We start from the raw sequence: 23,807 nt of genomic DNA on the forward strand, positions 1-23,807 counted from the left end.
CCAACTATTATGGCAGATCCATTTCAAAGAGGAGATGGAAATGTCAGTAAAAAATGAAACAGCTCAGCCTGGGCTGGGAGGTAACTTCATCTTGTGAAATATCATGTCTAATAAATAAATGAACAAACAACTCTCACTGTTTTTTCAGTAAATTACCAAACCCTTCCTGAGATTCATAACGCTCTTAATAAATTCTTGAATTGGAACTACGGCCAACTCAAGGGTTGTCACTCAGGAAGTAGTTAACACCGAGCAGATGGACTCCATCCACCAGCTCCCACGATTGACTCGAAGCCCGGCCACTGAGGCAGAAACACCGCTCACCAAAGGACACCCAGATAGAAACCCAGATCAAACGCTGAGACACAGTTTCCCCCCACCCCAGTCAGGCTGGACAGGTTAGTTGAGGATATAAGCCGTCTAGAAAAGGAAGGTTGAGAACGACAAGCTGAGAATCAAAGACTGAGTAATGCAAGATGCCTAATATCTAGAAGACATGCAATGCGTACTTAATGACACAAAAGACACTGAGCCATACTGATGCTTCCCTCGGCCACCAGTGGGGAATGAGGCTAATTTTAAATCCCCAGAGACGCTGTGGGCTAAAACTAAGAAAGGAACAGGCCCTGGGGTACCATCTTCTCATCAGAAACTGGTCTAAGAAGGCTAAAAAAGATCAAGACACCACCAGATGGCAACACAGAGCCAAGTATGATTCCCATGTATTTCTCTGGGATACACAACAACACTGGATCATAGGAATGGCCAATATATCACTGGAATATCTACTTTTATGTTTAATAAAAGATAAGATTAGAGAAATAAAAATCGGTCCCCAGAGAAACATAAATATTGAGGCTGAAGAAGTCACTTATCACTGTACAGAACAGACCCTCAATTAGTAACTGCACCTTTGCTGTGTAAATGGCAGGGGAATGTAATTAACAATTAATAGAAGCTGCCCTCAATTTAAAGCCTCCGAGGGAATTAAATTTGGTAGAAGCTGTAGCCTCTAAACAAAGATACATCATACAAATACAAAAGGAAACACAGATTTGAACAATAAATGCAAATTAGAAACAAGGTCTGACTATAGACGGCAGAGAAATGATCCTAAAATGATTTTTCCTAAGAAATGTTCTCTTCAAGAGACTAGTTTATGAACCTATTTTAATTTGGGCCAAGGTTTGATATGAATCCTGGCTGACGTTTCTTGAGAGCAACCTTACTTCCAGAGTATTTATGCATGCAGATCAGACAGCTTCCTGCCGCCTGAATTAGCGGTACAAGTACCTTTCATATCAGTGTGGATGTACTTGATATATACAGTGTCAACATTACTACCAGGGATAGAGCTTGCAAACACTGCTCTGCTTGTTGGTCGTGAAATACAATTGCCAGGCAGAATGTGTGTAGCTCCAGAGGGTAAATTAATGCCGGCAACCTGGTTATCAGCAGTCTTTAGCCTGCCTCTCTAAGCTTCTAATGGAAACATTTAGGGAGCAGAAGCATTACATCTGACTACAGCTGCACATTACATGGTCCATTGAGACTCGGATGCTGATGGCTGCACTGAATAACAAACAGCTGGGTATAAATGTTAAAAATCAGGAAATCGATTTTAAACACAGATTGCACAAATCCTCTGAAGTTCCAGCACCAAAGGAGAAAGACCAATTCGTGTGGAAGAGGACAAAAAAGCATACCAGAGATTAAAACTCAAAAATATAGGTGGGCACCCTGGGGTCATCATTAATACCTTGGCTGGGCTCCGGCTGCTACTGTCTCACCACGGGCAGTGTGAGGACAAACAAAGCCTGCGCCATCAGATCATTTTCTGGCCCTTGTCACGCTCTGGCTGAATCTTAACAGAACTGAGCCACCTAGTTGAGCTTTCCAGAATGGGGCAAAGTTATTTCATGAATTTAACGGAACTGAAGGGAAACGCAGCTTTGTAAATCTGGTCTCAGGGTCCTCAAACACTGAACCCATGTGCTGGGGGAAGGGTGCTCAGACAAAGACGTCTACGGGAATTTCCCAGGACAAGAGATTCTGGTTAGAAAGAAACATAAGTTAATGAGCTAGCCTGTCCCAAAGGTGCCCAGCAGGATACTAACACATTAAAAAACAGCAAGGAAACTTCTGTTCAATTTTGAATAACTTTAGGTAAGGGAATGGGTCAGAGAAAGAGAGGCTAGAAATTGCTTTTTCTGAACGTTTCAAAGCATGGATAATCCTTTTTGTGCAAAGGTTTGGGTTAGTCCTATGTATAGACTTTTAAAAGCTGGCAAACATGTTTATATTTAAGAAAGCTAGTGATACAGGATCAGACATGAGAAGGGGGGCCACGTAATTTATCATCCAAACTGGGACACTCTTTAGAGTGAAAGGTGGATGCTATTAGTGATGACGCCAGGACGATAGGTACAAACTGGGAGTATCCCAGCAAACCAGGACACATACGCACTGTGTTTTGAGTTCCAACCTGGGGGTCATAACTGGAACACCAGTTAAGTGGCTGCTATGCCATCAGCTTATTTTCACTCTCCATGCCTACTTGCTCTCGAGATTCTAGATCTAGAGTAAAATCAAGAGTTTGTCTAAAGGAAGTTGAGGGAGCAAAAGGTTTGACAGGATAAAAAGCCAGATTTCTTTGCTTGCACAGTTATTTCTGTGGATCATACCTGATCCAGTCAGACCTAATGCAGTAGGTAAGGCACTATTACTCTTGCAGCTTTTTTAGATGGGAAAGAATCGCAATATTACAGATTTTGGTTAATGTTGTTTTCCCCCATCTCTCAGGCTGCCTGGATTCTACAATCCAAATGGCCAAGATCATAAATGTACATGCACGTCACCACCAAGAGACCATATTTCTTCCACTTAGTGTTCTTAGTAATATTTGTAAGGTTTCTAGGAAGGATCTAGGTATAGCAAAAAAAAAAAAAAAATTGATGAGGCAATATCATATTTCCCTCATCTGATCTACAGGATGCTGAACGAAGGTCTTTTTTTTCCCACATCTTTATTGGAGTAGAAATGCTTCACAGCGTTGTGTTAGTTTCTGCTGTACAACAAAGTGAATCAGCTACATGTATACATATATCCCCATATCCCCTCCCTCTTGAGCCTCTCTCCCTCCCTCCCTATCCCACCCCTCTAGGTCATCACAAAGCATCCAGTTGATCTCTTTGTGCTAGGCAGCAGCTTCCCACTCACCATGAAACTTAAAAGCTTTTGCACAGCAAAGGAAACCATAAGCAAGATGAAAAGACAACCCTCAGAATGGAAGAAAATATTTGCAAACGAAACAACGGGCAAAGGATTAATCTCCAAAATATACAAAGGTCTTCAGAAAGATGTAACAGTTAAATTTTTATTTCCCAACAAGAAAATCCTTTACTAATTTAACAGAACCCAAAGCAAATAGTGCAAAGCCTTCTTCATCTTAAACCAGTATATCCCAGAAAAAGAAACAAAGTGATAGACAAAAGCTCAGAGTAACCAAATGTTTAACTTAAAATATGAACCACTGTTAACACTCTAGAAGATTTTTGTAACACCAAAAACAGGCAGTAACCATTCAGTACATTATGAGACTTCAAATGTTTGTGTTGAGGTTGACAATACACGCTGCGACTCTTGTTCACTAGCAGGAATTTCAGAGTTATAAAAAGAAAAAGAAAAGAAACAGATTTCAGTACAGAAAATGTATAGGTGGTTTCCACAGAACAACTGATCGATTCAGCCAAATAACAAGTCAGCTGTGACTCATAAATCCTCAACTCCTCAGCTGTCCAACTTAATTTTAACTATTCAATCTGCAGGACAAACTGTAAAACGACTACACACTTCCTGGCTCCCGCTCTATCTACTACACCACAATGGAATCAATTTGCTACTGTAGCAGCAAACAAGAAACCCTGAGAATCAGACAACTTTAAATGCTAATTAACTTTGGTTCTAGGCTAATTACATTTCTTAAAGTAAGTTGTGCTGATTGGTTAAGAACCCAAGCTATTGGAAGCCCAGGCACTTACAGACAAACACATAACCTGTCAAAAAAAAGTGTGCTGCTGAACATGAAGGGGTGTTTGTAATCCACAGAGAAAATCGATGAAATACACAAATTAAGCTGCCCTCATTTGTACCTCACAATCGGGCAATTATATTATGGAGACTGACTAGGTCTCAGTTTCCGCTGCAAAAGAAGCGTCAACAGCTACAACAATCCCTTTACATTTTTAAAAATGAAACACACACACACAACCCTTGTTGACGCATTTGTATTACATAGAAAGCCCTTTACTTGGACCTCCAAATTATCTCATTTCAGCTCCATGAATGTTAAAAATACTGAACGTAACTTTATTATTACAGTATAAAGTGGTCTGTCCAAAATCCAACTGTACACGTTTAAATGTATAATTTATGTTAGAAAAGGTAACATACATATATATGTGTGTATATGTACACACACACACACACACACACACACACACACACACGGGAGCATCCAATTCACCAGGTATACACCAGAACTAAATGGATTTCAACTGTCCACACTTTAATTATGACCTGATAAACATTTCTTTGATGACATGGGGGTCCCACCTGAAAGGGCAGCACTCGACAGAATCAGGAAAGGCTGGTGGGTTTTCTGAGCAGCCTGACTCTGTTCCTTTTCTGGATTAAAGCATCACAATGATTTTTTTCTTTAGTTTTGCTAAGAGTTTGAACTCTACTAGGGCCTAGAGAGTGAGTTGTGATTTTGTGAACCATCATGAAAACGACAAGTTTAATACCTTATAAACAAATTAACAGTAACAACATCACCATAATTTCTTCCTCCCGTTTGCTTTCCACCCCAAAACCAGGGAACATTTTCTATTTCATGGGTTCCCTGGATTTTCAGATGCTAATCAACGATGAGCAAAATACTAAGGTCAGACATGTCAGATTCTCTTTTTTAAAATTCCACGTGGCTTAAGCTCTCACTGAAATTAGACATGGGGTCTTATCCTGTGTCTAGAAGAGCAAGGTTGGCCAGAATGTTTTCTTCGTCCCATGGCCAGGCTCTAAGACCAAGGTAAGAGTTTACCTTGCAGTAGGTCCCCATGGGGACAATCTTTTTTTTTTTTTTAATTGCACCCTAGGTGGGAGGTGAGGCTGCTTGAAGACAATATAATGTTGTACAGATATAACAGTATCTGTCCCAGGAAGGCAACAACGTCTTCACCTCAACCAACTCCCTCAACTTGGCCCACCATGCCTGGATCTAAATCAAATCGTGGTTTCCGGTTTTACATCCTGGAAAGAGGATTTGCGAGAGGTGCTGTCACTGTGATAGCGTTGACAATGGAGCCGACAAAGTACTAAAAGAGTAACAACGTTTTCCTCCAATTTTATGATCATCATTGGGAACCCAGCATTTTGACGAAGTGTTCAAACATCAGAGAATGGAGTTGGTATCATGTTGTTGAGAGCCACGGCACTGGGCCTTATAGTTTGATTTCTGAAAGCCTTATAATGAGGGTGGAGTGGATATACATTCCATTCTTTGGCTGTATTTTTGTTCAACAAAGCCTGCAATTTTCAGTCACTTGAAAATGTAATTACAGATAATGCATGCATCAGTAGCAAGAATACAATAAGCACATGGGGCACGAAAACTCCACTCCAATCACATCCTCTTAGGTTACAACGCGCGGCGCCTAAGAGTAAAGGCATTTCGACAGGCTAAAAATGGTGGTGTGGGTTAGACCAACCCAGGCATGAATTCTACGCTAACTTTTCTATTGTCCGTTCCTTTACTCTGGATAGCTACGCAGGAAACACACATCACTGATTTGCTGAAAACCCAGAGTCCCATCACATGTTTATGCACTTGAGCAAAATGCTATGGAAAGGTCAAAGGTGTACTGACACTTGAAAGGGACCAGGGGCCACGGCTGAGTTGGTCACCACTGTCAGTCATCTAAAATCCATGTGTTATCATGTTCAGAGACACTTGTTCTACTGCCGACCCCTCTGGCTCATTTATGAAGGAGGAGGTAAAACTCCAAGTAACTGTAGAAAGGACACAGCAGCAAGTCACCACATGAAGGGGACAATGGGGACCGAATGCCACCCAAGAGCTTTATTCTAATTCACAAGAAGGCACACTATGGGCTGGAGGCACCCTGAGAAAGGTGTTCCTCTAAATCAATGCAAAAATCAGGAAGTTGGAAGTAAATGCAGGGTGGGATGCCAGGTGTCTAATGAAATCCCCCAAAGAAACTTCTTCCTGGAAGAGGCAGTTCATTCTCTCTTTTTAAAGTTTATTTATTTATTTTTAACATCTTTATTGGAGTATAATTGCTCTACACTTGTGTGTTAGTTACTGCTGTATATCGAAGTGAATCAGCTATACGTATACATATGTCCCCACATCTCCTCCCTCTTGCATCTCCCTCCCACCGTCTCTAACCCACCCCTCTAGGTGGTCACAAAGCACGAAGTTGATCTCCCTGTGCTATGTGGCTGCTTCCCACTAGCTATCTATATTACATTAGATAGTGTATATATGTCATTGCCACTCTCACTTCGTCCCAGCTTACCCTTCTCCCTCCCCATGCCCTCAAGTCCATTCTCTACATCTGTGGCTTTACTCCTGTCCTGCCCCTAGGTTCTTCAGAACCTTTTTTTTTTTAGATTCCATATATATGTGTTAGCATAGATATTTGTTTTTCTCTTTCAGGCAGTGATCTTTTTAAATGAAGAATAACGAGCCACCTTAACATTCAATGTTAATTGCTTCCTTATCTCAGCTGTAAGACCCTGCCTCTAGCATCAAGATATCTTGGCTTTGCTACGGTGCCCCTTTCTTCTGACAACTTTTACAACACTCTTGCCTTCTAAACTCAGAAACTGGTCTGGCTATGAAACAAAACCAAGAAATTTATGTGAAAGAGCATATAAAAAGCAGGTCATTATTATTAGGTCATAGCTAAGAAACTATTTCATACTTAGGATCCACAAACTCAGCTGCAAATTCGCCAACACATCTAGAAGTTCAACCTGTTTATGGTCATACAAGGTTCTAAGGATCCCTCGAAAGACAAAGCAACCTTCTGGGCCAGAATGGAAGGTGGCACAGTTGAAAGAGCTCAGGCTTTGGAAATGGATACAGATATGTGCCTTTACCTTCTAGAACCTCCCTTTTCTCATTTGCAAAAATTGGAACAATACAACTTATCTTACAAAAGTTTTCTGGAGATTACTGATAATTTATACAAATCTCTTAGCTTAATGGCTAACCCACAGTATATCCTAAATCAAGAACAGCAAATGTCATAAAACATTTCAGAAAGCGTACCCACAGGAAGGCAACATCCTTTAAAGCGTTAGCAATCAGAATTAGGAGAAACATACTAAAAAGAAGTATTTCACTGTCAAAGAATTACAGTTTTGTTGACACCAGAAAACACATTTTGGCTTCTAGGTAGACATCATTATTTTATTGAACAGACAACTCAAATCAATTTGGATCAGAAGTATCACGTTCTGAGTAGACCTGAAAAAAACAAGACACAGTCAGAGGCGAGATCAAGGCCATCCCGTGGCTTCTGAGGCTGACGAGAGTCTAATTTTGGTCACTTTTTATGACAGCTGGACACAAAATCTTGGCCCAATTGAAAGGCTGCCTATAAAGTCACTTAGACGTCCTTGACGCTAAGAGAAAATGTGCCAACTACAAAGAACTCATCAATTTGTAGAGAAACATCTGTAGTATCTGCAAGGCAGACCCTTCTCGAAAGATTCTGCCAGATTTCATCCACAGACCTCATGTTCCTCTCCCAACAATGTCAGAAACAGCCATCATCTGGGATAGTGCCCGAGTTCGGCCTAGCGCAAAGTGGTTTGCTACGGGGGCACGGGATTCTTGGTTCGGGAGGTCATGTTCATGGCCTGGGGGGGGTGGGGCGGGGGCGGTGTCTCACAGGCAACATCACTCTCTTGGCCAGAGTGGGTGCTGCGTGGCCTCTGACCCACCATGGAGGACATTCCTCAGCTAAATGGACTCAGAGGAGGCTCTGAGCTTCCCAACTGAATCTGATCATGTCTGATCTTAATCAATCAAGTGACTTAAAACGTTGGGAGCAAACCTTTACACTAGCTGTAGCAGCTCTGGCTTCTCAGGACTTCAAGGGCCTTACTGGCTATGTCAGGAGAAGAAGGGCCGGTACAGTACAGCAGAAAAACAATAACTATGATGAATCCTGTGGCGGGATGCACACCTCCACCCATGGTGCCAACTCCTAAAATCACTGATTCCTTTTCCAAGTCCTTTCCTCCTTCAGAGACTCTCCTGGCATGTTGTGGCCTGAGCACCTAATGAGGCCAGCAGGTGGCAGGGTCTACAATACTCGCCACCACGTTCACATCATTGAAATTGTTTTCTTAAGAGTTGGGTTTCTGCGGGGGTTAGGAGTCCCATCACGTGAGAAGCAGCCTTCCTATGGTGCAGCGGAGTCTCCTCCCATAAGAAAATCAAGAGCTATTTCAGCTGATGTAGAGAGGGGCTTTTCCAAATGCATTTACGGAGATACCAGGATGGAGATATTGCTTTTTGCTTCACCCCATCCCAGAATGCAAGGTCTGACCACGAGTTCACAGTTGGAACACAAACTGTATTTTACTTCTCAATCATCAAGCAGAAAGAGGAGAGAAAAAAAAAAATCAGTCTTCTTAATGTGGTCCTGGGGATGGAGTATTTTCTGCACGTCTATAGGAAGCCATACTGCTTTCTGGGTCTTTGGCTGAGACTTTAAAGCATGAATGTTCTGAGGAAGAAAACATTAACTGGTCAGCTGTAATGAAGTTTCCCTGAGTTTCATTCCCCCAGGAAAGGCAGGTGGACTTGCAGTCGATCTTAAGCACCACAAAGCTGTAAAATACTCAGGTTATAACTCCTCTCCCGACATTAGCTTCACAATAATTCTGGGGCACAGGTAAGAAGCATATCTTATTATCCTTATTTTCTAGATGAGGAATCTTGACAAGTCACCTGAGACTTGAAAGGGGCATGGAACAAGTCAGAAGACAAGCCAGGAGAAGGCAGAAGACTCCTGTTTAGTAAAGGACCCTTAGCCTTCAAGGATGACCTTCTAACGCATTGCTGGAGAGACCATAAAGCCATGTTGCTGGTGATGCCATTCTGCTACACACAGCAGATCTCGACGCAGGGCAAGCGTCCCCGACAAGCAGAAACGACCCACGAGGAAGTTCTAACTCAAGGTTAAAACTCACACATAGCCAACAGAATTAAAATGGTTTCTATACAAAGAACAATCTTTCCTAAAATCTTCCTGAGAGAAAAGAAGATTCTGTGGCAGGAGCTCAACAGGAAAAAAAAAAAAAAAAATGCTCTGCCTTTAAGTCTCCTCTTCAACACGGTGCTCTGTGAGGGACATGGAAACACCGGAAGTAAGTAAAAACCTGCTCAGAAGTGCTCTAGTAATACAGAAACGGAAGAAATATTATTGCCCGTCAGTAGATGCTGGCAGCAACTTTTTGCCGTCGAAGAGGAAGAGAGAAGTAGGAAAAAAGAGGAAAATATGGGCTTTTTGTGAAAAGAAAGAAGTACCCTGACAGGTCGCATTAGAATGTAAAATGTAGGTGACTTAATATTATTGTCTCCAGATGGAGCTGCCAGTCGTGTTAACCAGCCATCAGGGCTTGCGTGTTGCCTTTGAATCCTGATGCCCAGGCAAGATGGTGGGGTGGACCACGGGAGTCACAAGGAAGGATGCTACAAGCACGAACTGAAGGGAATAATTGCAGTTGGAGGCCTCCTGGTGACAATTTTGAGAAGGCAAACACAGCTGCAGCACAGCCAAATATAGCGGGCCAAGACAATGACATCCATAAAGTTAATCATTCGAAATATGCTGCCCTTCTGCCCAACCAGAAAACTCAACACCCCTTCTGTAGCCTAGGAAGTCAAAATGTAGTTTTATGCACAGAAACACACAGCTGTGCCAGTGGAATTTACTGCAAGTGATGACCAAGGTGTTTGGACGCTGTCTTCCCTCTCAAGGCTGTGGTTCTGAGAACTGTGCTGTAGACGGATGTGGCCCCTTCTCTTGAAATTTAGGAAACTGCTCAGACGAGGGATAATTAATGGGGCTTAGAGAAGCCCACTGAATCTTAGAGAAGATTCAAATAAAAGAACAGAAAAGATATACATCAGGAAAACCTAGGAAAGGCAGAAAGAAAACTTCAGGAAGAGCTGTTCTGTTGATGACCTGAAGAAGCCTGAGTTAGGGTACAAAGAATCAGGAGCGCTGAGTCAAAGCATAACAAAATGAATACCGTTAGTCCGCTACCGAAAGCTTTCCTTCCTTACGCATTTTCCTATTATCTTTCACTTTTGTTATTCCCCAAAGATTTTTTTTCCAAGGAGAAAATGAAATGTCAGATTTCAGCCTGCATTTGCTTCACCTATGTGACACCCAAGGTCTACTCTGGAGATGCACTGAGAAAACAACTGGGTGAGAGGTGTGCATGCATGTTGAAGAAGGTTTACACCAATTTACCTCCTTACAGCTGCATAGATCTCCCATAGCTCTAGCCTTTTTAAGATGTTCAATTGATGTGTTGGAGTCCCACTAGACACAATCAAAATTTTGAGTTCTCCTTTCAACAGCGATAGGAAGCTATGGGATAATGGCATGGACCATACAAGATGGCGGCAGCAGGCAAGAAGCACACGGTGAGGAATTTGGTCTGGTGGGCACCAGCGTGTCTACACGAAAAAATATCAGTGGAGGGTCTACTGTCAGGCTTCTGTGAAGTCTTTCTTTCTTCCTACTTGAAGACTATAAATAAGGTCTTGACAGTAGCAACAATTCAACTGCAACTGAGAAACGTCCCCAAGTCTGGGGACTTTGTGGCAAGGAGAGAAAAGCCACTCAACTGGGTGGGAAGAGTCTCAGCTTTTCACCCAGAAGGTATGACAGGACCATCACAGTGACCCTCTTTTCTGTATTTTAACAAAAGTTACTCTGAGGTTCTGGGCCAAAGAGTCAAAACAAAGTCCTAAGAACTACTTCTAGCAGTGTCACTAATATTAGGTACATCTTTGGTCAAGATGTTAAACCTTCTTGAATCTTAACCGTTTCAGTTATGAACGTAAGAATCCATTAAACACATGTTACGTTGTACACGTATTTCCTAACTTTTAGAGCCAAAGGCCATTAAACGGAAGATATTTTAAGAAAGTGAGGAATTATGCCCAAGCTAGTTTTCCATATATATGTTTCACCTATATTTACATACATATGTATATATACATGTGTGTGCACACATTTTATATACACATTTACAGCCAGGTGAATAACAAATTATTCTCCTCTTTTAGCCTAAAGGACCAACTGATTTTGTGTCACATAAATGTGGTACAACTTTCCTGTTATTGGGGGAGACCAGGAGATAGGAAGACATCATTCAAGGAAAAGGATCTAAAATACCACCTTAAAATGTAATGAGGCCGGGACTTCCCTGGTGGCGCAGTGCTTAAGAATCCGTCTGCCAATGCAGGGGTCACGGGTTCGAGCCCTGGTCCAGGAAGATTCCCCCATGCATGGAGCAACTAAGCCCATGTGCCACAACTACTGAGCCCATGTGCCACAACTACTGAAGCCCACGTGCCTAGAGCCCATGCTCCGCAACAAGAGAAGCCACTGCAATGAGAAGCCCACGTACCACAACGAAGAATAGCCCTCCCTCGCCGCAACTAGAGAAAGCCCGCACGCAGCGATGAAGACCCAATGCAGCCAAAAATAAACAAATTTAAATTTTAAAAAAATTTAATGAGCCCAAGTCCAGCTATGAACTCCCTTCTGAAAAGACATGAAAGTTAAGCCTTTCAGCATCAAAACACAGAATTTTCGATCCTAGTATGGAAGCTGAAGAACTATTCACTCCCATGACACTCAAGAAAAAGAATTTTTAAAGCTCTGCAAAAATGATGTCAAATGTCAAAGAAATCAGCTGCAATTAACTGCCTTCTCTCTGAGGAGTGAGTCAGCACCATCATCTGTGAACCTCGGAAATCTTCAGTCCTGCTTGAGCCTATAAATGTCAGACACACCAGCTGCTGGGTTGGGGGAACTTGAGTTCCGTGGTCGTGACAGAGCCATCAACAATCTCCCCGAGAAAGCAAACCTCTGACTTTTCATTATTAAGGCTTAAAATCCGAACACTTCACGTACCCCATTTTTGAAGCACTATCCCTATTAAAGGAATCCTGTATCTATCTGTCTCTTACCCTTCTGCTGCTGGAAAGGGAGCACAGATCATTTAAACTGAGGTCTCTTTCAAACAGGTTTCTTTATTTAAAATCTGACCTTAAGTAAACGGCCACACAAGTCTGGCAGAAAAGTTGAGAATAATAAACCAAGATGGTATTTTAGTCTAAATGCAGCCTAAACTTAATTTACATACATATTTAGGAGGGAAAACTGGACAAAAAAAAATGGGTCTAGTAATTCGCCAGCAAGTTGGCTCTGAGGCATTCATTCAAATGGAGTAATTAAAATGTAACCAAAAACCGAATTTGTACTCATCTGCCATTTTGAGAGCCATATGATCACATATTTGTTAGCATTCCATTTTAAATCATCGGCTGATTTTAAAGCGTCACTCTCCGTATCTGAACATAATATACAATCTGCAGTTCATAAAACCGACTGTTCATAAAACTCCGGGGGTAGCACTGTGAAAGCGTAAATCTCAAATATGCTCACAAGGCATTTCAACCACATAAGTGGAATTGTATTTCTATAAAACCAGTTGGAGTAATCACTTTCTGTCGTGATTTAGAACAAATGGGCAGAGTGAAACTGCTGAAAACCCCCTGTATGTTTCCCCCTTTCTTTTTCAAGTCCTTCCGGAAGAGTCTAAAGCTCACAGTAAATGAAAAGGACAGTCCCAGGAGGAGATGGCGGGGGCGGGGGGGGGGGGGGGGCCACCCCTTCACATCTAGATTCAGAGCATGAGAATACTGGATGGCACAATTAAACAGTGATGATGCTAAAGGGGGATAATTATTTTACAATTACCTGTGAGCATCACATTTACCGCGCTAAATAGTTTTTGTTTCCCACCAAGGTTTTTCCAGGAATGTGCAGCTCCGTTTCCCCTGAAGTTCAGCAAGAGCTTTTTCTTAAGGAAAAATAAAAATGCATTTTCTGCACTGCTACACAAGTAGCACAGCACCGTCGCTGGCTTCCTTATATTCCCCACCAGCTCCCTGATAGTGGAAACACACACAAGGGCACGAGAACGGGGAGGTGCTAAAGAACAGGAAATCATTCGTACTTTCCAAAGCCTCCCCCTTCTGCAGTTTTGTAGAACAAATATGACACTGAGAAATAGCTAACTCTTCGTGATGGCCTAATCCACCAACACAAAGCAAAAATCCAAGCTTCCCCTGAATAAATAAAACCCTCCAGTACTAACACTCTAAATTGGAAATAAAGACTTTTTAAGTTTGGGTGAGGTTCAGCATAGGAAGTGAAAGACATCAATGACTTACTGATTTATCATTGGGCTCCTTGTAACGTGTTGAAAATACCCAGGTTTCCCACCGAAATGCAAATAAGAGATACTGGTAGTATAAACAGCTGTGGGGTTGGTTGCTACAGTGACATCAGACCCCCCCCCCCATCATCCATGTCTACATATAAGCCTCAACCATGATCACGTTTATCAGATTATTACCCGTCTTTTCATGAGAAGGGAATGAGTGTTGAACCTGTAAGAAAACCACAAGGTAAGAGTAAGGAGAAATGAAAAGTCTGGGGATATATGTAAAAAAAGGAAGGAAACTGCAGCCTTTTATCAGAGGCCAAATATACTATTATTATAGTGGTGAGAGCAGGGGTGGGGGGAGTACGTAACCACTCGGAGATGGAAAACATTCTTAATGATCCCGTGAACCACTAGGTTCATACCTGAAAATCTTATCTTCTTTTCATCTTGTCTCGCAAGGTTCTTATTCCTCCCAGCTCACCGCATCTCATCAAAAGATGTCAGAGTCACCTCAATCCAGCAAATTACAATTAAATAGCAATGCTCAACAATTACAATAATATCTCTAACCCAGATCAAAGATAACCTCAGTGTTCTAAAATGCCACTGTGGGAGGAGTTTTCGGTTTCAGGAAGCAGCTGACACTGAAATAGGCCTGAGAAATCCCACCTGAAAATACTTCTTTAAAAATTTCCTTAAAGAACCATACACACAGCTCTTTTTAGAGTCTTTGCATTTTAATTTCCTCTCATGTCTATCAAGGAATCGGGTGACGAATCTCAGTGCTCTATTTTATTATTGGTAATGGCATTTCCTAAATATACTTTAAATGCCATATGGAAAAAAAAAAGGGAACTCAATGTCTCTGACCATCTTGCTGGTACTCAGTAAACAAAAAAAAAGTTTTTAATTAAAGTATATTCTCTTCAGCTCATTAGCATATGGAATAACAGTGTGAATGTGAATCAAACAAGAGAGTGATCAATGCACTAATTTGAATCAAATTAGAGAGTCAATCCTGAATCGGTGATATGTATTTCCTACAATGCTCCATCATTCTCAAGTGACAATTATGGTTTCCCAACAAAAACTCACAGTCCTCTCTTCTCTCGTCAACACATAAACGTGCATTTATATAACACACGTGTGCACACACACACACAAGCAAACCACAGCTTTGCCATTTACTGCCTACGTGGCATGTGCAAGAATGTAATCTCTTTAAGTATCACCTGTAAAATGGGTGCAATACCCACCTTGCATATCTACTATGACAGCGTATGTAAAGTGTCCTGGTACATAGCAGGTATTCAATGAATGACTCATGTTCTTCTCATTTTAGTGGGGAGAGGGAAACAGTAATTACACTGCCTTCTTGGACTGGTCCCATTGCCCCTGTACTAGCTTCTTCATCTATAAAACAAGGAGGTCTGGTGAGATGGTCTCCAAAGCCTCTTTCAACGTTAACAATTACGTCCCTAGCACTGCCGTTCAGTTTAATTAGACCCTGATAGACATCTTTCCGGTTATCCCAACTTGGGAGAACTCAACAAAAAGGTTAATGCTCAGGATAACTTTTTCTCCTTGTCAGTAAGGTTACTCACCGAATGTGAAAAAAATAAGATTTCATATTAATTTACTGGTAGCTTCTCCTCAGCATCTTATTCTAACATCACAAATCTGAACTAACGTGTTTAAAGGTGCATTCATAGATTTTTCCACCTGTAATTTCTCAATTCCAAGATAGCATGTCTTAGATTTTGTTTAAAATTTGTGTAAAAATTCAACAACATTAAAAAAAAAGGAAGCCCTATGCATACATACGATCATTCAAAAGGTGAAACAAAGAAAGACACTCATCCCCGACTCCAATACAAAACCAAGTGCCCCAGTTTAGAACAGAATTTTTAAAATATCAGTTTTTATTTTCATTATGCTTTTTTGCAAATGACATTCTATTTCATTACGCTTTTTTGCAAATGACATTCTAAACACAAAGACAACAAAACTTTGATAGTTAAGATTATTTAAAAGGTCCATTTCCATGTACAGTTTCGATGTTGAACATTTAAAACCCCAAGACTTTGAAGCCTATGTCATAACAATTCTATACCCACTACAGAGCCTTAAACCATCTGGGCTCTTTAAACACTTGATGGCTCATGGGGCCATGAAGCGTAATCATTTACCTCAAAAGCTATTTGTTCATCTGCCTTGAGGACTCAAACATATTACATCTTGCAAACTTATCTAATATATTCTTGTGGGAAAACGTCATTGAAAATATGTTCTACTTCTTTAGAAAATCAACACCAGAAAAGCCCTGTGCTTTATATAAGTTCCTTTTAGGAACAGGCCAACAATGTAGCTGACGGCAATTTAGTCCGAATGGCAATATACAATAAACAACCACCGGTCCAGAAAACAATAAACCCACAAAGCTATCTTGGTGATAAGATATACTTCAAGCGGGTTTCAAGCATTTTCAACTTATCACATTCCTTCTCACGCACCCCTATTCCCCAAAGACAGTCTCTAACGTGAGTTAATTACAAACTCTTTTGGAAAACATGCTACAGTATTCTCAGGGCTAAGGAAACATAAAATCATTATCTTGGAAACAAATAATAAAGTCATCATTTACAAATCCTGTTTTTCTTTTTTTCTAGGTTCAATTAAGCAAGAGTTGACAAACAATGAAAACAATTTGAGTTTGATTCCAAAATAACTAACACATGGAAGAGAAGTGGGTAGAAGTTATGTTAGGATTTGTCTAGCCGACTCTATCACTAAGACAAAAAGGCTCTATTCAGAGCAAACAGTTTGAATGAGCCACATTCATCCACCAAATGAAAAGGACAAATTAAACTTCCATAATTAATAATTTAACTGACAAGAGATAGCATCTTTCAGAGGCCATTAACACTTTACATTCAGAGAGTATTCTTAGCAGGTGACCATCGATTTAAAACAACGATCAAGCCAATTCTTTGGTTCGGCCCCAACTCTCTTACAGAGGAGAAAACACAGAACTTTCAAACTAGCTAATGTGCAAACATGTAATAAACGCCTATACAGATAGCCCTTTTAAGGGGGGGAGAGGACAGATATCTCTCAAAACAAATATCATGGGAACAGTACTAATCAAGATTACTTTCACAGAGAAAACTGCCAAAGGGAAATTCAATATTTTAATTTACATTATCTGATTATCTTAGTTGGGACAATGAACCTGATCATGTGTAAAAGCAAGTTAACATTCTTAATATCGACTAGAAGGACAATTCACATTTAACAGACTTTCATCCCTCTCCCCAGCTTTTTTTTTTTTCTCTCCCAAATCCTAGGAGCTCAAATAATTGGCCACTGTGGAGTTTCTCAAGAATCTCTCAGCTCGTAACATTTAACATCCTAGAAAAAGAATCTAGCACCGTAGGGGAAAGTTAGTTGCCAGGGAAATGGATCATAACGCTCAGAATGGCCTGAAAATTGCACAGGATAGAGCGAAGTGCCAGAAAGAATATGAATGCTTCTCTCAGGGTGTGTACAATAGGAAACATTTTATACCTACTCTTACCAAGGATAGCAGTCCCTTTTTCACTCGATTAATTGTAGCCTAGATTCACTATCACATTTCTTGCCTGACAAGAAACAACTGTATATATTCCAAGTCTGAAATTGACACAGACCTTTCAGACCCACTCCTGACAACCTTCTAGGTCGTCTTTTCAAACACTCCTGAAATACAAGCAGATCCCATTGCCTTCAGAGTGACCCAGCTGATAAGAGAAACTTTCCTATCAAGACTAACGAGCCCAAGAAAAATTAGGCATATTTTCCCTTCCTCAGGAATCCCAGCTCTTGACTTCTCCCAATAAACTCTCTAGTTTGCCGACGTGTAAAACAACCAGAATCACATTAATTATTAAATTATAGACTGCATATCAGACAAATCACCGTGATTACCTAAAAATTACCTCTAATTTCTGCAACAGAGTACACCTGGCTATTTTCATGCTTTATAATTATCACCCCCACCCTTTTTTTTTTCTCCCCTCCTTCCACTCTCCCATCCTAAGCAAGCAATTTTTGCAAAGGGTAAGTCAGAGAAGCGAGCAATTTGGTAAGAAGGGATATTTAAATGGGCCACGAGAGCTCCAGCAGCCCCGAATTTCAAATGACACGAGCGTGCACGCGCGCACCCCACCCTGGGACGCCGCGCCACGCTCTCCTGTCCTCGCGGGCCGGACCCCAAGCCCAGACCCCGGGAACCCGCGTCCGGCTGGCCGGTCCACGCTCTCCGCCCCACCCCGGGCACCGCGCCCCGCTCGCTGGTCCCCGCCGCTCCTCCAGACACGCTCCCACCACCCCGCGTCCAGCGCCGGCTCTGAACCACAGGGCGCGGCCGAACCGGAGCCACCCCCCCGCGTCCCCGGGGCTCAGGAGCGCCACAGCCCGCCTTCTCCCTGCGCGGGGCTCCGGGCCGGTGACCCGGAGGCGGCCGGGCGGCCAAACTCACATTCGGTCGGGAACTAGCAGGCGGCCCTCAACCATCATGTCCGGGAGGAAATCCAGCTTGAAGGCAGAAGTCATGTTCGCGGCGCGCGCTCTGCGGTCGGGTGCGGGGGGCGGTGGTGCGCGCGGCCGAGTGGTGGCGGGCGGCGCAGACGGGCAGGGACAGGTGCGCGCGGCCTCCCCGCGGCGGCCGCCCGAGCCGGCACTTGTCACATTCTCTCTCCGCGGCTCTCCGCCAATCCCCGCCGACAGCCAGCGCCCGGGCCGCGGGCTGCCCAGCGCCAGGTGCGGCGACCGGGGGCGGAGCTCCGTGCCCGCCGCGCCGCCGCTTAACCCCTGCGGGCCCGCACGCCCGGCCCCCGGGGGGAGGAGGAGGCGGAGGGACCGCCCCCCGGACAAATCGCCCCCCCCCCCCCCCCCCCCCCGCCACCCGGCCTAGGTTCCCCGGCAGCCAGACACGCACACTCGTCCCCAGCGCTGACTCTGTCCGGTCCCCTATTTCCAGGAGCCTGGCACGAGGCCCGACTCACCCACCGCTTGTCGTGGGTTTAGTACCACCGTATTGCCCAAGGCCGGTGCACTCCACGAGCGCACCCAAACTCCCCAACTGAAGCCACGAGAGACGAATCATCACGGGGGGTTGTTTAAATGCTCCTCGGTGGGCTCTGCTCGCCAGTGTATGAACTCAACTGAAATAGCATTCGTGGTTGAGCCAAAGTAAATATCAGATAAACGGCCCAAGTGACATTTGCGGACTTTTCCGTGCTTTACAAGGAGAAAGATTCATCAGTCTCTGCACGGTTATATTTCCTTTTGTATCATCTTGAAAACATTAAGAAGTACACGGGAGTAAAATAGTGATAAATCACGTTTTCTTTTAAAACGATACATCACAAGTTGGTCATCTCGAAGTATTTAAATACAATGATTAAAAACCAACAGTGTGGCTTCATGAAAAGAGTGTTAGGTCTGTAATGGCCATGAAGCTTAAATACTCATTTAAGATCTGTGACCAATTTACTAATAAGAATTGAGAAATAGGGCAGAATTCTCACAAAGACGGGAGTTTAATTTTCCCAAGTGACTTGTGAAAATTCTTAGAAGTATTTTTATATGGTGATGTTCTAATCTGGCGCTCTCATCATTGTTTTGTTGCTCAGTTATTTAGATGAAACTGAAATTTTCACAATGTCACCAGTTTGTAAAACTTCTTTGTGGCCTATTTCACATTCTAAAGCAACCTCATAAATTGCAAACCAGAAGTCTTATAGTTTGCCTCTTTTATTAACCATCACTTTAAATTTTATTTTGAAATGACATCACACCTGGGGGTGTATTCACAGTAGTCAGAGGGTTAAACAACTAAGTCACGTGGAGTTAATTGTATCACGTGGTGTTAAACGTATCAGACAACATGGAGAAAAAATTGTTTTCATCTTTTCTCACCAGTTTCTTGTGTTATATAATGAGAAGTGATCATCTTTAGAGATTATGAAGAAAAATGGATACTTATATACCAATATTAAATCCACATATCAACTGTAGATCCAGACTTGCTGCATTGAGCAATTTGGAATAACAGGCCGGTGTATTCAATTAAGTCCATACTTAATTGACTTGATTTCCTTCTTCAGCTGAAAAACATATCTGGCTTTTGACCAAGATGGTTCTAATTCCAAGACATAGGGCTAGGACTAACCTTCAGTTGAAAATATTGCCTTTCTAAGGAATCAGGGCTAGGTTCATAAAGAACTGGAAAACAGATGGGGTAAAATCAATTCTTATACCCCAAATGCCCCAACTCTTCCTAATAATACTAAGCTACATTTTTTCCCGACCCTAGCTTCTGCAGGCTGCCTTTGAAATGATAAGAATTTTGTTGGTCTTTCAATAACCTTAATAAAGTAATTAGCCAGATAAATGAGACAAACCTTGACTGTTCCTGATTTTCTAGACATTATTTACATAACTCCCAAATGTATATAAACAGCTGACTCTATAATAAAACTATCTGAAGAACGAACTAACAGAACCGGCATCCAGAACAGAAGCAAAACACAACTGCGTTAATCAAAAAGGAAAATATTTTCAAATCCGCTATGGAATGAAGCTCCATGTACATCTACATTCTATAAGGTAGAAAAAGCATCATTAACACATAGACCTCTGAAATATTTATTCTCTCTTTAATTGCATGTGAATTATTTGGGAGACACTGTAGGGAAGGCCTCTTACTGACTTAAGCCTTCTCAGCAGTTTGTTAAATTCTAGGCTCAAATCCCTTGAGGCAATAGTGGATTCAAAGCAGCTTTTAATCATACTATAAGGAGGGTGAAGAAGTATGTAAGTAGGTCATAGAGAAAGAATTCCTAGTGCATAGGTTACTGCCTTATTTAACAACTACAGTGAGTCCCAGAGTTTTCAAAGCACATTTGCTTTTGCCATTTAAAGTTAGAAGCAAAACCAGGGTCAGATATAAAAGAAAACTCTAACATGAAATACAGTGACGAGGGGAACCAAGGAAAGCTTCTGGATGTAGCTGAGCTGAAATAGTTTGGCTGCCAAATACATAAATAATAGAGTGATTGCATAGGCACTTAATTTAGGTGCCAGAGAGAAACAAAATATACAAACACACACACACACACCCTATAGGGTTTTGTTTCCATGATCACAGCACCTACACAAGAGCTGTTTTTAAAAATACAAATTTTAAAAGCTCTTGCGCTTAAAAACAAAAACACCCAACCAAATACCACCTGATGAAAAGCTTCAATTTCTCATCTGACTGCTTTGCCAGAAGGAAAAAAAAATCTCAAACAACTCGACGGGGCCCCCTTTTTTAATTTTCACGCCGTAAACGAGCCATCAGGTATCATGTTTTGGCAGTTGGAATTATTTTGCAGACAGCTCGTCTGGGCCGCTGCTAAACACGTGGGGTTCAGTGAAGCTATTTTATAGCCAAGGATCTTATCAACAGCAGTGAAAGGGGGTGAGGCCATGAGCGAGCCCCCCTCCTAGACCTGACTTGGTAGGTGACACCTCTGTGTGCTGACATCCCTAGGGACGGGGCTGTTGGGAACAATGCAGTTTCTTCACCATTTTAGCTTCACTGTAGAAAAACCTTAAGCTCTTCCCGAAGCCCCTCCCCCTACCATCCCTAATTGTCTATTTTTTTTCTTTTTAATCAACTTGCTATTCATTTCCCAAACAAAAGGCAATTCAAGAATTGGAAGCACTTCAAGGGAAAGTTTCTGAATGACCTCATTTTATATGAGGCCTTCCAAGGCAATTGCCTGCACTGTGCTGTTTCAGCACACCGCCCCCTCCCCATGCCTCATCTCAAACTGAGGTTTCTCCAGTGGTCATTGTTTGAGCACTGAATTATCACTGGCATTTAAAAAAAAAAACCAAAAACCTCTCCATAGAAACAGAATGCTAATAAATGTGTTTGTAAATGGAGTCACACTGCTCCAATGGAAGGTATCCGACTCCTATCACCCATCTTCATCAATGAACCAGGATAGAGCCCCCTGACTATAGATCTTTCAACATTTTTGCACAAAGTTTATACCATAACTTAGAGACTGGAGTCTGATAGATAGTGATGCACGTTTATAACCCAACAGTTAATTTCCTTCTCCTGCAGACAGCCCTGTATATTTTGTGACAAATTTCCATTTTTTAATTATTCCTATGCATAACGTCACGGGTTGCAATCTCCTTAAAAGCAGTAGACAGTCGGCCGTGCAACTACAGATGTACCAATACTGTTCCATCTCCTCAAACAGCCACCTTCACAAAAGGGTTTTTCTCCCCTCACTCCTGGCTCTTTATTAAAAACATATCCAAAACATCTTTCCCCATCACATTTTTAAATTCAAATTTTATTAAATAGCTGTTCCTTTTTTTTTTTTTAAAGCCAAGTGTACTGAGAGCTGTTTGGAGTAAGAAAGACCCTAGAAGAGGGGGGGGGTTCCCATCACTGGGCGTTTTCCAGCCAATAAGTTTGAAATCCACGTGAATTTGAAGTACCTGGGAAAGTATCTGACTTTGCGGTCATGTGTTTGTTCTTGGCTTACCCCAGTTTCATCAGCAACTTGTAAAAATAAACAAGTGTCTTTATGCGCTTAAAAAATCCCCAAATAGATCCCTAAGTGATACATTATAAATCTATATTTTCTTAGCTCCATAAAGGTATCCCTTAAAAAATACTTATATCACCAATCAAGTTTAAAATGATCTTATTCCCCCCCCCCATTTTGAAAGCTTCTGGAATGGCGACTTTATCACATTCCTAAAACGACTTCAGTAAAATCACATGCCAATAAAGATGACATCGTTATTAAACTCTGATTTTACATTTGTACGGGAATTTTAAGCCGTCGCTCTCCCTTGAGAACAGCTGCTACTGGCTTTTTGCAATCTTGTGTTTTTCTGAATCTGTTTTCAATAGAGCCAAAAGACATAATGGTGAATCTCTCTCCCTTCTGAAGAGACCCTCCAATGGAAGATGGGTTCTTTGTATACATACCTTCGCGCTCGGAAATGAGATGCCCCTTTAGGGTTTCCAGAAGTTTCCATTCCAAGGGGATGAAATGCTAATACTGTGGACCTGTCAGACCCTGAGCCCAACCAGCCTATCACTTCCCTCTCGGACTTGCCTTTCCCTTTTCCTTTCTCCATTATTCCCCCTGCTGCCTTATTTCCCTCCCCCTTCAGCTTTCTCTTTCTTTCTCCCTCTTTCTCTCTCAAACGGAAGCCAGACAATGCCAGACGGTCTCCTCCACAGCTGTGGGTCTGAGGAGGCAGGTGACCACAAAAGTGAAAAGTCTTGGTGGCTCATCTGTCAGGGAAATCAAGTTTGCCTCGACCAAGGCTGAGTTCTCAACTCGGAACAGCTGTCTCTGGGGTGCTTCCTTTCCAGACATCATCACAGGGTGGAGGGGGAGGATGGAAGATCACGTCCCATGAAGTGAGTAAATATATGAAAATTGGGAAAGAGAAGACTGGAGAAAGGGCGGGGAGGAGAAAAAGGCTGTCCTGGTGATATGTACACAAAGGCACTCAGAAAAAACAACCTCTGAAGGAATGTCCCAGCAGCCGCTTGAAGATGCTGAGATTTTTCAAACTGTATCAGGTATAGCTTTATCTGGTGCCAGCCTGGCGGTGGGAACAAAATTTATACCTATCAGAGTGGGGTTTTGAGTTCCCTGGCAATCTGCCCTTGAACACCCACCACCCCCAAGAAATGTTTTCCCCAAGTGGTCAGAAGTTCTCATCTTACTGTCACATGCTGTAAATTTCAAAAAGAGAAACTACTGTTTGATGAAACACAGCAGCTGAGTGGGGACAGCTGGGTGGATATAGCAGTAGGCATAACATTAGGTCTAGAGAGAAAGCAGCAACAGGTGGGGGCGGAAAGGAAGTTTTAAGACTTAGTGGGTGGGGGGTGGGGGTGGGGGGGGGGGGGGGGGGGGGGGGGGGGGGGGGGGGGGGGGGGGGGGGGGGGGGGGGGTGTTTTCTGAGACTGATCTTGGCGAGAAGCAAAATCAGGACTTGAGAGGGACTCTCGGGAGGCATGAAAGCCCCACTGGCCTCAATGTCCCTCCCTCTTCTAAACAAATACATATTGAAGAAGAGGAAGGATTAAAGAGACCAAATGCTTGCATTGTGTGTAAAAGAGAACACATGAATCTGCTTTACCCACAATG

General features: G+C 42.4%; 1 protein-coding gene across 11 annotated transcripts in view; it reads right to left on the minus strand.

Moving 5' to 3' along the window:
• Positions 1-23,807, minus strand: part of CELF2 (CUGBP Elav-like family member 2) — a 526,008-nt gene that overhangs the window by 286,703 nt on the left and 215,498 nt on the right. For 2 of the 11 annotated variants that reach the window (XM_029237425.1, XM_029237422.1), the window contains exon 1: positions 18,098-18,336. The exons of 1 other annotated variant lie outside the window; for it this stretch is intronic. In XM_029237425.1, coding sequence (XP_029093258.1) covers positions 18,098-18,171 — 74 coding nt within the window. In that variant the 5' untranslated portion in view covers positions 18,172-18,336. Of the gene's footprint in view, positions 1-18,097; positions 18,337-22,627; positions 23,019-23,807 lie in introns of those variants that run through there. 8 more of the 11 variants (XM_029237440.1, XM_029237424.1, XM_029237418.1 and 5 more) reach the window with 7 other exon arrangements.

The sequence above is a fragment of the Monodon monoceros genome, unplaced genomic scaffold, assembly GCF_005190385.1.
Source record: "Monodon monoceros isolate NGI ecotype Baffin Bay Population unplaced genomic scaffold, NGI_Narwhal_1 Super_Scaffold_21, whole genome shotgun sequence".
NCBI lineage: Eukaryota > Metazoa > Chordata > Mammalia > Artiodactyla > Monodontidae > Monodon > Monodon monoceros.